The sequence below is a fragment of the Pterocles gutturalis genome, unplaced genomic scaffold, assembly GCF_000699245.1.
Source record: "Pterocles gutturalis isolate BGI_N339 unplaced genomic scaffold, ASM69924v1 scaffold16880, whole genome shotgun sequence".
NCBI classification, from domain to species: domain Eukaryota; kingdom Metazoa; phylum Chordata; class Aves; order Pterocliformes; family Pteroclidae; genus Pterocles; species Pterocles gutturalis.
In genome coordinates, this window is record NW_010143735.1 from 1 (window position 1) to 15,325 (window position 15,325).

General features: G+C 50.3%; 2 protein-coding genes across 2 annotated transcripts in view; one reads left to right on the forward strand and one right to left on the reverse strand.

Moving 5' to 3' along the window:
* Positions 1-387: 387 nt before the first annotated feature.
* Positions 388-11,055, forward strand: POGZ (pogo transposable element with ZNF domain; the record flags this gene model as incomplete). Its single annotated transcript, XM_010084847.1, has 14 exons — positions 388-661; positions 1,388-1,614; positions 2,348-2,457; positions 2,721-3,055; positions 3,749-3,903; positions 4,323-4,423; positions 5,277-5,423; positions 6,307-6,441; positions 6,834-7,006; positions 7,497-7,637; positions 8,073-8,132; positions 8,470-8,582; positions 9,325-9,349; positions 9,480-11,055. Coding segments are annotated over 14 exons (3,572 nt in total), but the record flags the coding sequence as incomplete, so codon positions are not given.
* Positions 11,056-14,038: 2,983 nt separating this feature from the next.
* The window catches only part of PSMB4 (proteasome (prosome, macropain) subunit, beta type, 4), a gene marked incomplete at its 5' end in the record, with an annotated part of 1,667 nt that continues 380 nt past the window's right edge, over positions 14,039-15,325 (reverse strand). The window contains 4 exons of the mRNA XM_010084848.1: positions 14,039-14,131; positions 14,612-14,728; positions 14,839-14,920; positions 15,070-15,216. Of these exons, the coding sequence (XP_010083150.1) occupies positions 14,039-14,131; positions 14,612-14,728; positions 14,839-14,920; positions 15,070-15,216 (439 nt within the window). The remainder of the gene's footprint in view (positions 14,132-14,611; positions 14,729-14,838; positions 14,921-15,069; positions 15,217-15,325) is intronic.

Sequence of the window (15,325 nt, forward strand, 5' to 3'; positions counted from 1 at the left end):
TGTAATTCCGCTGCTCGTTTGGCTGCAGAGAGCAGGCCCTTTGATCATCGTAACAAACCACTTTGCAGAGTAGGGGACTTCCAGCTGGAAGGAATCTCTGCCTCTCAGAGCTCTGTATAATGTAGCCTCTTCAAAAAGCCTTTTGGAAAATCCCACCTAAAAAAAAAAATTGTGAATACAATCTTTGCTCTGTCTGCATCCATGTTCAGTTTTAATGTGCTTGGGAAGTGAAATTAAGGTGCTGAACTTTCCAGAACTTCCACTGAAATTAGCAGGAGTTTTGGGAGCTCGGCAGTGTTGGCAAATCGGTTGCACTCGGGTATTCCTGTGCAAGGAGTGGCATTCGATTACTTGACCTGCCCTGTTTGTTCCTTTGGTTTTTTGAAGCCCCAGGTACCCAGTTTGTGAAACCGACCGTTGGAGTTCCTCAGGTGTTCTCTCAAATGGCCCAGGTGAGACCAGGTACAACCATGCCCGTCCGGCCTGCCACCAACACTTTCACTACGGTCATTCCGGCCACGCTCACCATCCGGAGCACGGTCCCGCAGTCCCAGGCGCAACAGCAAAGTAAGTCCCCTCCCAGCACCTCCACACCTCCTGCTGCAGGGCAGCCAGCACCGCTGGGACGGTTAACTGTGCCGCAGCCAGGGCAGCCCGGTCACACGGACAGCGAGGGGACTCGAGCCTGTAACGCTGTCTAGAATCTGCTCCTGAAACGTACGGCGTGCGGAGCAGCAAAAAGACAGGAGTCAGAACTCCTGGGTTCTGTTTTTGCTTCTGTCACTGACTCACGCTTTGTCTCTCCTACCAACCTGGAAAACGAGGATAATCCTGCCATCGTGTCCAGTTTGGTTTGAGAACTAGGACTAGAAGTCCCCAAAAGTGAAAAATACAAGCAATCACTTGTATTTTTTGAAAGGTGAAGTTAAATAGATGATGAACGCGAGCAGAAACTCACCGTGTTGCTTTTATTTTTTTTTTTAATGTTGGCTGAATTAATGAGGGGAAGTGATGGCTCAAGAACAGTGACAATCAATTTAAAAAAGAAAAAAATGCTTCTTCGTATGGCAAGTAGTCAGGTTATTTTTTAGCTTCAAGTGGCCATAGGCATTTCTGCATTTAGAACAGAAATACAAATAATTTAAGTGACCATCAGTGACCTGTTTAGTTCATGGTGGGACATGGCTCGTATCGTAGAGTGTAATCAGGAAAGTTAGGGAAAGGTACTGTCCCAACCTTGCCAGCCTTCGCGTTCCGGACAGGGTAACCGATGGCTTGGCCGTCTTTGGTGAAGACTGGAGGTAGAAGAGCAAGAGCCCAGGCGTACTGGGTGGGGCGGGATTCGCACAGCGGGTCAGCTCTTGCCGATTCCTTATCGGTGTTGTGTGTTATCCGTTCCCTCGGCAGTGAGCCTTGCGAGCTTTGTGACGGTCAAGAGGCCCGGAATGACTGGTGAGAACAGCAATGAGGTTGCTAAGCTAGTGAATACCCTGAACACTGTTCCTTCGTTAGGACAGAGCCCTGGCCCGCTGGTCGTTTCCAACAGCAGCCCCGTGCACGGTTCCCAGAGATCCAGTGTTTCAGAGTCGTCGTCATCGTCGTCATCGTTAAAAGGTACGATCTGTAGCAGCTGCCTTAGCTCCCTTCATTCTGCTGAGAATTCAGAAGCTTTTCTGGAATAAAAAAATGCTATCCTGGGATTTCAGAGTGGGGATGAATACTTGGGAAGCTTTGCTGTTAATTCATCTTTACATTTTATCTAGTGATTATATTTTGTCTGTGGATGTTTGCTGCATACGTTATCTTGCTTTCAAAACTATTGGTGTGCGTGCTGCCGTCTTGAGAATGCACGCACCGGCAATACTCTGCACAGGGAGGCAGAAGGATAAAATCTTTGCTTCTCTTCTTCCAAAAAAGCGCCTTCCTAAGGTGTTGGGGAGTCACAGGTTGATTGAGGGTTCATTTCACATCATCTGTGTTCCGAGTTTCTTACTACAGCTGGAGGCGAAGACGTGGCATTTTAGTCTGATGGAAAACCAGGGGAAACAAGTGATTAAAGAAAAAGGGCAGATGAGTTGAGATGATCTTTTTTTGCTTTTTTTTTTTTTAATTTATTAAGTCTAATTTGGAGACACTCATTCTAGCTACAGGGGGCTGTGTTTTGTTACACAGACTGTCAGAAGCTTGCATGCTTTTGCCTTTTTCATGCCTCTTCCAGTCTAGTTAGCAGTTAAAAGCCAGCTCTGGAAACAAAAGTGTTTGACTATGCCAGAAAAATTCCCTGGATTTAAGATGAAATGTAAGGATTCTATTTTTCTTGGTTTGTTTTGTGTTTTTGCTGTTACAGTAAGCTCATCTCCTATTCCCACGTTTGATTTGCAAGATGGTGGCAGGAAGGTCTGCCCAAGGTGCGACGCTCAGTTTCGGGTCACTGAAGCTTTAAGAGGACATATGTGTGTAAGTAACCGCTCGAAGCTGAGCAGTTCATGGCTAATTGCTTGTGATTGTGCAAAGAACAGTTCTCCCGAGACCAGGGACTTCTGTGGTAAGGAAGAATATGACTGGGTGAACACTCAAAATGGGAAATGGGATCTTGAATCTGCATTACTCTTTCCTTGAGTTCCTCTTGTCTTGTCTTAGCACTGCTTAGTCGTTGTTTAATAGTTAATCCAGCTCTTCCTAGGTACAGTTTAATGAGTGGATTTTTTTTTTTCTTTTAGTACTGCTGCCCTGAAATGGTTGAATTCCTCAAGAAAAGAAAATCTCTAGAATCTGAACCAAATATTCAATCTGCAAAGCCTCCATCTCCAGAAAAAACTCCAGCTGTTGCTTCACCCCCTTCTTCTACTCCTATCCCTGCGCTGTCCCCACCCGCTAAAGCTCCAGAGCCGAGTGAAAACGTGGTTGACTCGTCCCAAAGTAAGCTCATCATGTTGGTAGATGACTTCTACTACGGCAGAGATGACGGCAGAGTGAACCAGCTGCTGAACTTCCCCAAGTACCCGGCTTCCTTCAGGTGTCCGCACTGCACCAAGAGGCTAAAGAACAACATACGGTAAGGGAACGCCATGTGCCCCGAAACCAGTCTGCAGGGTTCTGAGCACCTCTGGGCTGCGGACGTGAAAAGGAGTCGTAAGCAGCTGTAGCTTAGGACCAGAACTGAAGCACAAAAGGGAGAGATTTGCCCAGCGTCACGCGGTTCCGTCAGGGAAAAAGTTGAGCAGACTGTGTGGTTAGAATAATTGCGTTGATATTCTTCAGCGGAGGATGCTCCTTTGCTCGTCACTGGTCTCAGTAGATGATAGGAAGCGATTCTTCTTGAAGAAGGGCTCTTCTCATCTTTAGTCAATGCTTTTTCAGCAGATGGAGAAAATATTTTTATGCAATCGTGTATTCTTCTGAGCAAGCCACTGCTGTTTTATTGTGATAACGGGACTATTGGGTTTTTTTCTTGGAAGTTGAAATGTTTTGTCACTGTCAGTTGAATGCCAAGTTGGGGTCAGAAGAGCCCAAAAGCAGATAGTACGGCCTCTGTACCGCTAAATCTGTCCCCTCGCTCCTGCTAGAGTTAGGGAGCGGGGGATTGCTGGATTAAAGGAGGCTTGGCTGGCTTTTGGTGGGAAGAGCAAGAAGGAAACATCTTAGTGCTGCTAAAAAAGCTCCCAGTGTAGCGTTCCCAGTGCTTTCAGGGCTCCAGGGGCAGAGAGTTGGGATTTCTGTTCACCCCCTTTCCCTTCACCTCCATAAGGTTTATGAACCACATGAAGCACCACGTGGAGCTGGATCAGCAGAACGGAGAGGTGGACGTGCACACCATCTGCCAGCACTGTTACAGACAGTTCTCCACTCCCTTCCAGCTGCAGTGTCACCTGGAGAACGTCCACAGCCCCTATGAGTCAACGAGTGAGTGGGTTTTGCTGCTGCTGTTCCTTTCGGTCTCTGTCCTGCCTTGCCCCGTGGTGCGGTGCTTTGTAGGCCACCAGAAAAACCCACCTGAGTTACATTTCTGCAGACATTGTCTAGAGTGTATGATAAAGTCATGGTGGAGTTTAATTTTTAGCAGTAAGTGGAAACCTGATCTAAAGTCACTTGAAGTTTCCACGTTAGGACATCTTGTTGGACTCACCGTTTTGCTTAAAGGAATTTTCGCTGCCTTTTGGAAGGCTCTTGGAATATTTTTTGTTGTCTACCCAATTCAGAGAATTCAGAGCTGGTTTTTTGATGTGTGTGAGTTTTTTACAGTACAGTTATTACCAAAGAAACTTGTAATTTTTTTTTTTTTTGGTCCCCCAGCTGTTACCTGCTTTTCCTTTCTTTTGCAGCAAAGTGCAAGATCTGCGAGTGGGCGTTCGAGAGTGAGCCGATGTTCCTGCAGCACATGAAGGACACGCACAAGCCTGGGGAGATGCCCTATGTTTGTCAGGTACTAAAAGTGCTTTAGGGGCTGGACTTCATCAACAAGTGCTGGAGCATAAGAGGAAATCTGCCACTTCTCACCAACCTCTGTGGCTGCAAAAAAGACTTGGGCGACGGAACAGTTCTGTGGAGCCCGTTGCATTTTTTTTCCAGGAGTGGACTTGGAGAAGTCCGGTAGCTGTTAGGGCAGCACGAGCAGCTGAGTGTTTGCCAGCGGTTCCCCGCACTCTGAACCTGGCTCAGCTGCTGGCACTTGTTTAGTCCCAGTGGCATTCAGCACCTAATATTTTTTTTCTCCCAGGACCTGCAGGCAGATTGCCGTGCCGTAAAGAGGTGTTGTCACTCGGGAGCAGATGAGATGATGTTGTTTGTGTGATTCCTTTTCTTGACACTTGGTTGCTGTGAGATTTGTGCTTCCATTGATTCTGAACCTGTCATCTCCACCCAGAGGTCCTAACACTGTCCCTCCAAAAAGGAAAAACCGAGAAGAAACAAAATAGATGATGTTAGAGCAGATTGTGTTCCAAATTCTGCATTTTAAATAGACCCTGAAGAAACTGCTCTTTAATGTGTTCCAACCGCTTTGCATTAACTGTTCCTCTCTTTTTTCTTTTTTTCTTGGATCTGGAGCTGGATTTGTCACCACTTGCTTTTTATACAAGTAGTTCAAATCTTATTTCTCCAAACTGCTCTGAATATACACGGCTTGACGTGGTGTCTCGGGGCTGGCAGGTTCTCTGGGTCTTGGTTCCTGAACTCCCCCAGCAGTATCTCCGGGGATCGGGGCGTTGCTGCAGCGGCGGATGTGAGCTCGATCCCTGTGTTATCTCACTGGTCATGGTTTCCATCCGCCCCTGCAGGTCTGTCAGTACCGTTCCTCGCTCTATTCAGAGGTGGACAGCCATTTCCGGATGATCCACGAAGACACGCAGCACCTGCTCTGCCCCTACTGCCTCAAGGTCTTTAAGAACGGGAACGCGTTCCAGCAGCACTTCATGAGGCATCAGGTACTGTCGGCGCCGGCGTCCCGTCGCGTTCCGGTGGTTCCCTTTCCGCAGAGGTTCACTGGACAGCGAGCGTGCGGTTAGCTGAGCGTTTGCGTGGAATAAAAGCAGGTTGCCAGAGGGGTTTATTCACTCCACAACAAATGCAGTTTGCGTGCTGCCGTTCCAGACTTCTCAGAGGGATTGTGCTCGAGAGAACAGCACTGCTCCCTCGGGGGGAGTGCAGATTGTTGGTACTTAGCAGAAAAAAAACAAGAAGTGTTTGCTTCGTGTGATGGTTAACCAACAGTGGGCTCTATGTTCATTTGGGTTTTAAATTTTTTCTCTCCGGGTGATAAAGAAGTAAATAATACGGTATGCACCCCAGCGGATATCATTTTTGTAGCTCGGTGTTTCCACATATGTTGGCTGTATTGACAATATATTTTACGGGGGTCAGCTGAAGCGTATTTTCAGCATATGGGATCGTAGAGCTCTTAGGATTTGCCCCTGGAGTCCTTCGCTGATCCCCGTAAGAGGCAGAGGCACGGCGGCTTTGGGAGGAACGTTGCCCCATGCCCTGCTCTGCCCGGCTTAAATGAGCTGGGTAAGGTGTGTTCCGTGGCACTTCCAGGCCTGGTGTCTTTGCAGAACCTGGTGATTTTAATTTAAAAAAAACCCAAAAACTTAAAACCAAAGCATCCAAGGTCCCGGCCTTAGCAAGGAGGGGAATGCTGCGATGGGAGCGCTTTCAGGTGCAAATTAAAAATGGGGCTGGCTTTGGTTTCAAAGAGAGAAAAGTGGTTTTCTTCTGTCCTTTTTTTTTTTTTTTTTTTTAACAACCAACCCTGCTGTGTTGTGACTTCTGTTTCTCTCCAATGAGATATTTCTTTTGCCTTTGCTTTAGAAGAAGAGTGTTTATCACTGCAACAAGTGCAGACTCCAGTTCCTCTTTGCAAAGGATAAAATCGAACACAAGCTGCAGCACCACAAAACTTTCCGAAAGCCCAAACAATTAGAAGGATTGAAACCTGGAACCAAGGTAAGAAATCCAAGTTAACAGCAGACCTCTGTCCTCTCTTTCCTCGGGAAACACCCGGAGTGGCTGTGTTGGTGTCTGTTTGTTTATTAAGTGCTGCACGACTGAGGTTTTCTTTGTCTGTATCGTTTAAACCCCTCTCACTGGGGCAGAACACCCTGCATCTGTCTGTGGTGTGTGCGGTGAGTGATCACGTACTGCACAGAAATAAAAAGCGAGAGAGAGGAGGTGAATGTGTCCTCTGCTGCCCTGGGTGGGGTGGATTGTCTCCTAGGAGCACCTCTTCATTCTCTGCCAAGAGTCTGAAAGACTGCTCCAAGCAGAGGAGTCCGAGTTGGGATGGATCGCTCCTGCCCGTGTGTTTTAGGAGGTGTGGGTGTCTGTGTTTCCTGCAGGTGACAATCAGAGCATCCAGAGGACAGCCACGGGCAGTGCCGCTATCTTCAAATGACATGTCGCAGGGCACTGGGCAGGAAACCACGCCGCTGTCGTCTTCTGCCGATCCCCAGCCCATCTTCCTGTACCCGCCTGTCCAGAGGAACGTCCAGAAGAGAGCCGTCAAAAAAATGTCAGAACGTTTTGCTAAATTGCAAATTTTAAAAAGGGGGTTTTAAAGGAAATGCAGTTAGTTTTGGTGTAGTTAGGATCCTCGGCACTGGGCAGCTCTGTCTTACGAGTTGCCAAGGAAACTTTATGCATTAAGTCATGTTGTGAAAGCCCTTAAGGTGAAACTGGGACATACAGAATTAGCTGGGCGCTTTTACAGAAACCTTGGAATTTCGTCAGCGTAACGGCTTTCTGCCCACCCTGCGCCCTGCTGCCTTATTTTATGTATTTCTAGATTTATTTATATTTATTATCCACTCTGAAGTGGTGGACTGCTGACTGCGGCAAGTGGGAAATATCTAGCCTGACACCAAGGCGCCCTAAAAAAATGAGACAAACTTGACTCCAGACTTCTGAAAGTTTACATGTCATGAAGTTCTCTGTCCTGATGATGGTTGGAATTCCAGCGATGCCTGTTCGGACGCCGCTGACAGTATCTCTCTTCTCTGCAGGAGTGTCTTGGGGAGGCAGACTTGTCTGGAGTGCAGCTTCGAAATCCCCGACTTCCCAAACCACTTCCCCACTTACGTGCACTGTTCGCTGTGTCGCTACAGCACCTGCTGCTCCCGAGCTTACGCCAACCACATGATCAAGTACGTGGGATTCTTTGAACATCGCGGTAGAAATTCCTCCTGCCTGAATGCAGCAGCACCCCTGTGTCTGGCTGTCTGTGCTGTAAGAAAGGGGCATGGGGAAATCCTGCTGCAGAAAAGGGTCATTTCTCAGTGGGATTTCTCGTACAATTCTCATCTTAGATTTATTAATTTAAAAAGGAGAAGAAAAAAAAAAATCATGCCATGGTTCTGTGAGCCCACAGGACCGTGGACAGACCCCAGAGCAGTCAGTGATACTGTGCAGTTTTTTATTTAGACACAGAATTTTATTTCCTTGAATACACTGGCAGACAAAATGCTGTTAAACCCCGGGTCGGGTCTGTCTCTGGGGATGTGCTGTGCTTTGCATGGTTTTGGAGCTCTGTAAATACCCAGCGCTAAGTCTGACATTGCGTAAACTCTTTTGTCTTCCAGCAACCACGTTCCTCGGAAGAGTCCAAAATACTTGGCTTTGTTTAAAAACTATACTGCCTGGTAATGGAACGCTTGTCATCTTATTTAATCACCTGGGAACCTAACGCGCGTTCGCTTTCCCATCTTCCACTTCTGTTCTTGCCTTTCTGAAGAAACTCTGCTTTTTTTTTTTTTTTTTTTTGGAACACAGGAAAAAATGTTGATTTAAGGGCAATACGTTGCCTAAGACTCCCATCGCCTTCCAGTGGGCGTTAATCTTTCGGGGAGGGGACACTGCCCATGTGCACTGGGGGGTGACTTTGTTTTTTCTAACTGTCAGTGAGGGGATGGACTTATTTTCCTATCTGATGCTGACAGTAAGCTCACTTTTTTTCCCCCCTTTTTTTTCCCCTTCCAGTGGTGTAAAGCTGTCCTGTTCCTCCTGTCTCTTTGTAACATCCGAGGGCGACGTGATGGCCAAACATCTGGTCTTCAATCCATCACATGAGTTTAGTAACATTATTTTCCGAGGTAAGAGTATGAAAAGGAGCAGAAAAGTTGCAAAAAAATTAATGCAAGGCCCAATAATACATCAATATGACTCCAGGTCAGAACCATCTTTGCTCAGCGTTGGGCTGAGCCCTTACGAGTCCCCGGTTCTGTGGTGCTGGGGACCTGCTGCGCTGCCTGCACGGGTCTCCTCTGTTTTGGAGATGAGCGAGTTGCTGTAAGCCAGGCTGGAGCTCAGCTGTGTCGCTGGCAACGCTCTTCTCGAGATCTTCCCAGGAGAGACAATGCCCAGAGCTTCGGCCTCTCTGTTCCTCTGAGACATCGTTGGACCTCGGTGACACCGGGAGGCCGCGAGCAGCTGCTGCTGGGGTTTGAACAGAGCCTAAGAGTGCCGCTCCGGCGTTCGCTGGGAATTACCCCAGAACCTGGGGGCGTGGGCTGCGGGGCTCTGGGCAGAGCTGAGCTTTCCTCACCCCACCCCTGGGGGTGTACCATGCGGACGGGGGTTTGCCGTTGGTCTCTAACGATGGCTGACGAGCGTGGCTCTGTCCCGTCAAGCATCTGCACTCGTTGGCCCGGCCGGGGCGGCGCTGGGGGTCAGGGTGTGAGCGGGTGGATGAGCGTGAGCTGTTCCGCAGCGTGTAGGGGTGGAGTAAGAGCCAGCAGAGGACACTGATCCTCCTCTCTGAAGAGCACTTGGGTTGGGTTTTTTTTGCACTGTTTGTTTGCTAAGCTACAAAGTGTTGTTTTGTTTTTCTAACAGGGTCTACTTGGATATCACATTCCAGGTAAACTGTTTGTTTTCTGCCATCATCTGTTTCAGTGTGTGGGCTTGGCTTTGGGGTTTTGTTTGTTTGTTTTCCCTGAACAGCTTCATTTTCTCGGTTTTAAGAAGGTCCTGTGTTCTCTCCCTTCAAGGCACGTTCAGCCCCAGGACAAAAGCGTGAAGAATCCGTGCCCTGCCTATTCCCCGAGTAAAGCTGCTGCTGTGAAAACCAAGTCGGTCGTACCTGCGAAAGATGACCTGGAGCCTGAACTGGCCCCAGCAGCCTGCACCAGGGCTCAGGTCTGCCAGGAAGAAGAGTGCTTCAATATCAATGCTCCAGAAGATGAGCAGCCGACGAAGGAGCCCGAGCCTGCGAGCAAAAAGGAGCAGCTGTCGGTAAAAAAGCTGCGAGTCGTACTGTTTGCTTTGTGCTGCAACACTGAGCAGGCTGCAGAGCATTTCCGAAACCCTCAGAGGCGGATCAAGCGCTGGCTACGAAGGTTTCAAGCTTTCCAAGAAGAGAACTTGGCGTCCCTGTCGGAGGGCAAGTACCTCAGCTTAGAGGCGGAAGAGAAGCTGGCGGAATGGGTCCTGACGCAGAGGGAGCAGCAGCTGCCCGTCAACGAGGAGACTCTCTTCCAGAAAGCCACCAAGATCGGCCGGTCCCTCGAAGGTGGCTTCAAGATCTCCTACGAGTGGGCGGTGAGGTTCATGCTGCGGCACAACCTCAGCACGCACACCCGACGGGCGGTGGCTCACCCTCTCCCCAAAGACGTGGAGGACAACGCCAATTGCTTCATCGAGTTTGTGCAGCGGCAAATCCACACTCAAGACCTGCCTCTCTCCATGATCGCGGCCATCGACGAAATCTCTCTGTTCCTCGACGTGGAGGTGCTGAGCAGCGACGACAGGAAGGAAAACGCTTTGCAGACGGTGGGAACCGGGGAGCCCTGGTGCGACGTCGTCCTCACGATCCTCGCCGACGGAAGCGTTCTCCCGGCGCTGGTCATCTACAGGGGTCGCGTCCAGCAGCCCGCCAACGTGCCGGAATCGATCATCTTGGAAGCGAAGGAGAACGGATACAGCGACGACGAGGTGATGGAGCTGTGGTCGTCCCGAGTGTGGCAGAAGCACACGGAGTGTCAGAACAGCAAGGGCATGCTCGTGCTGGATTGTCACCGAACACACCTCTCGGAAGAGGTACTGTCCTTGCTGAGCGCTTCCAGCACTCTGCCGGCCGTCGTCCCTGCCGGCTGCAGCTCCAAAATCCAACCTCTCGATGTTTGTATAAAAAGGACTGTGAAAAATTTCTTGCATAAAAAGTGGAAAGAACAAGCCAAGGAGATGGCGGACTCCACGTGCGACTCGGACATTCTTCTCCAGCTGGTTTTATGCTGGCTGGCGGAGGTCCTGGAGGTCATCAGTGACTCTCCTGAACTCGTGCAGCAGTCCTTCCTGGTGGCCAGCGTCCTGCCCGGCCCGGACGGCACGGCCAACTCGCCCACGCGCAACGGCGACATGCAGGAGGAGCTGATCACCTCGCTCGAGGAGCAGCTGAAGCTGAACGACGAGCAGCAGGAGGAGGCGGCAGCGGCCGAGGTCCAGGACCGGACCCCGGCCGAGGAATCCGCGGACCCCGAAATCCTCCATCAGCTCTTCGAAGGGGAGAGTGAGACTGAATCGTTTTATGGCTTTGAAGATGCTGACTTGGATCTGATGGAAATCTGAGCACTGATCTGCGAATCGTGATCCGGAAAGGGTTATTTTTTAAATAAATGTTGGATGAGACCATTACACTTCCCTGTGGATTTGTGGGTTTAGGAAATTCGTAGGCGATCACTCAGATCAATAGCCATTTATGCTGTTCATTTATAAGTTTTGTGCTTTTTTAAAAGAAAAATCACTGTGTTGGTATTTTCTGAAAATATATTGTGGGTGAATATTTTTGCGTTTTCTTTACCTCACTGTATCATAGTTTTCTGTTTTTATTGTGCAGAAATGTTTTGAATTCTACATTGTCAATGTGACCATTTCTAAAGAAAGGAGAAAAAAAACCTATGTAGCTTATGAACCAGTATATAAATCTTTTGGGTTGTCTTAACACAGATTTTTTTTTTTTTAAACACTTGACCCAGAGATTTAAGTTTGTGGAAAATTTAGATAATGAGTTCTTGCTTTAACGTGTGAACCTTCTATAATTGGCCGTTAAGATTTGGGTTTGTTTGTTTTTTTTGTGGTTTTGGGTTTTTGGTTTTTTTTTTTAATAATTAATTATTTTGCTTGTGAGGGTAGAAACACAAGCGAAAGCATTTTTGCCTGTTCAGTGCTTGGGAGCCACGACCCTTTGCCGCGGGGCTGAACCCAGAGCCGCGGGCGGGGAGCTCCCAGCCCTCCCGCTTCCCCCCCCTCTGCCCGGGAAAAACCACCCGGCACCCACCTTGCTCCAAAGAATTCTGGACAGAGGGGACGTGGGGGCAGAGGAAAGCCAAGAGTGACTTGTCCTTCCTCCGCCGGGGGTGGGAGTTGAGCCCGTTCGGACCATTAACCCTGTTAACTTGCTCTAACCAGAGGCATCAGACACTACGTTCCTTTAGAATTAGAAATCGGATTTAACGAAACAAACTGTGACGTGCACAAAAAAAAAAAAAAGAAGACGTTTGTTTTTATTTTTCACTGCCAGCTTCAATTTTTCTACAATTTGCATGTTTGAGGGTTTTTTAATGGTATGTCTTACGGTATAAACGGAAAGCGTTTCGACAGCCGGCGTTCGGAAGCACCTGCACCTGTTTCCATCGAGGTTTTGTGAACCTTCCCCGCGCCCCGAGGAGAGCAGGAGGCAGCATGTGCAGACCTGTAAATGGTTCATCTTTACAATGTACATAAGTGGAACATTTAATAAAACCAGGGAAATGGATTTATAAACACGCGTGTTTATTCTGAAGAACTCTTTCACCCCTCATGTGTATCAGGAATTCCTCCGAGCCGTGCCCGGGCGCAGGCTGGGTTCCCTCTCTCCAGCACGTCTGGAGCTGGGGTGGTAATTAAACGCGTTTCGCTGTCGTTAACGCTGGCAGCAGGGTTCTGTCCAGTTCCCCTCTCCGCAGCCCCCACCTGCCCTTTAACCTGGTTAGGTTCAGCCGAACAACCTGCTCTTTTTTTTTTTTTTTCTTTTTTTTAAAGAAAGGTCTGAAAAGTCATTAATAAAATACTCTCCTGAGTAAACATTTTCACTGTTGTTTATCCCGGGTAGTAGTAAATACCACTCTTAATATTCTTTACGATTTTATTTCGCACAAGGCTGAGAAATGCCGGGTTTGGCCCGGTCTGAATGGGGTGTAACACGTTCTGTGAGCTGCTGCAGCCAGTGGCTTGCGGGGAGCTGCGAGATGAGCATCTTTGGTTCCTGAGCCCTTCTCACCCCCATATCTGCTGTCGGCAGGCAGAGCCACCAAAGATCTTAATTAATTGTGGTGAGTGGAGAGAACCAGAGCACCTCGGAGGTGATGCTGCCGCGGTCCTGGAGCTGGAGAGCAGCTGGGGCCGGGGTGGAGGAGCCGGGAGGGCGGCTGCGGCGGGGCCGGAGGTGCTGGGACAGCAGCTGGTGCCGAGAGGAGCCCAGGGCTGCGTGAACTGGGGAAGCTGGGTCTGGCAGCACTGCTTTCCCTCCTGCTTCCACCTGCCACGCGAAGCCCAGCAGAGCTGCTCCGTGCAGCTCCCGTTGGTCTCACCCGCAGCCGGACCTGCCTGACTTTTCTGTGCAGCACTGTGTGCAAATATTTTTTTCTTTTAACAGAAACCATCTTTAAAGATGCATTTTCATTCTGTCCCCAGGTGGCTTTTAAAGGTTGACTGAGGCTTTCAGCCTCTCCAGATCAGAATTCGGGGTTGTGTGGATTACAAACACCAGACATGCTGCATGTAGGTCCCGGCTGCCGAAATGCTGCCCGGGATGCGTGTGCTCACGGGTCAGTAGGTTTTTATTTCATTAGGGCAAATCTTAACGTGACTCACATATTTAATTTCAGGTTTAGCAAACGGGCACCAACCACGATCCATGCTGATCTGAGAGTCCCGCAGGGAAACGCTCCAGCTGCTGCTCTCCAGCTCCACAAACCTGCAGCTCGGAACCTTCAACTGAAACGCAGCCGCAGAGAAAGCCAGTGGGGTCCCGGCCAGCTCCCGCAGCGGGGAAACCGCGGGCGCTCGGAGGCAGGTCAGGAACACGCTCCGTCCCCGTCTGACCCAGGGCTGTTGCACGGAGCCAGGAGGATTACAGCACCAACCCCGGGCAAGAAAACTTTTTTGCTGCCCTTCTCCGGCAAAAATCAGGGCTGGCAGCTGTGGGGAACCTTCCAGGAGCCTTCCTGCAGTAAATATTGCTGCAGCATCCCACAGGCTCCAGCCCCACCCTCCCACACACACACAGGCTTGTCTTAACAAATTGATTTTATTTCCAAAACGAGTCGGGTCAGGGCTTCTGCGGGAGTAACGGACTGACAGCACGTGTAAAGGGCGACACCGCGGCCACGCCAGCCTGGAGCAGCTCTCCGGGGATCACTCAAAGCCGCTGCAGGGAGATATTTGTATCAGGTCAGGATAGTACCCAGCCTGGGTGCTGTGTGACATCGGCACTGACAAAATCAGCATTTTGTGCCTCTGCTGTGGCCGGACTGCCGACCCAGAGCTCGGAGCGCGTGCGACCCCGCGGGCGTTACCTGACCAGGTGCGCTATGTCCCAGTTGGCTTCCAGCGTCAGGGGTCCTTCCAGCTCCACACCCTTCTCCGTCGCAGTGGCTATTTCATACTGCGGAGAGAAAACGCCGACAGCTTGCAGGAAAGCCCGACTTCCCGAATTTAAGACGAGCCCTGCGAAAGCTCGGATGGGTCGGAGGCTGCGGTGACAGCCCTGCTTTGAACGCGCTTCTTTCAGCGTGGCTTGGCCTCCAGGAATGTTTTTACTTTTTCCTGGGTGCGCAAGCTGAGGCAGGAGCAGTAAACACAAACACTTCCGAAGCTAAAGGCTGCTGGATGTGACAACTGCCCCAGGGAGAGAAGCATCATCAGACCTAAACACCCCCGAGGTGAGCATCGCTCGGCCTCAAAGAGCTCTTCTGCAGCTGCAGGACACCAGGGGAGATGGGCTCTGGAGGACGGCTCTGCTAACGGGTTCTTTTAAAACACCGTCTCCCTGCCAACTCCGAGGTTTCCCGAGGTCACAGACAGGAGGTGGCCGGGGGCGAAGCCGGGAACGTCATTCCGAGGCGCACCAAAGCCGGGCGCTTACCCTGTTGAACGATCGAGCGTCTCTGTAATACAGAATTTTCATGCAGCGCTCGATCAAGTCACGGGCCTCCTCCTTCGTCAGGCTGCGTTTCTTCTCCAAGACTTCTCTCATCAACGGCTGGGGGGGGGGAAAAAAATATAAAACCACAAAAATAGAATCCAGTAGCTCGCCAGTTCCGTCAGCCGGTGTCAAGAGCTCTTTAGTGGCTGAGCAAAAGCAGACCCCACCTGCGCCAGGTACGCTCCGTAACCCGTAGCAAGCGTCGGGGCTTCGTAGGCCACGCCGAGCATGTCCACGTAACCGAGGAAGCTGGAGGGACAGAGCTGTGAGCGCGGCAGCTGCGCGGGCAGGGCTGCGGCAGGGAGGGACTCGGCTTTTCCCAGCCTGAGCCCCCCTGAGTCCTGCGCCAGGAGGAGCAGCCCCCAGGGAGGGATGCGCAGAGCCCGCCCCACGCTCACCTCTCGCCGTTGTAGTGTCCTCCGATGACGACGGTGTTCCAGAGAGGATTGATCTTGGACCTCCGGTTGTACATGACGCGCGTCAGCCAGGAGTGAATGGCTTTGGGGCTGTAACTGTGACCATCTCCCAACAGCTCCTCGTCGATTCTGAGTTAGAGAAAAGTTTCACCCAGCTCAGAAAAGCTGGAAACCAGCCGGATAAGAGAGCAGCAGCCCCCCTGCAGCTGGACGGACCCCCCTCCCGCAAACTCCCCGC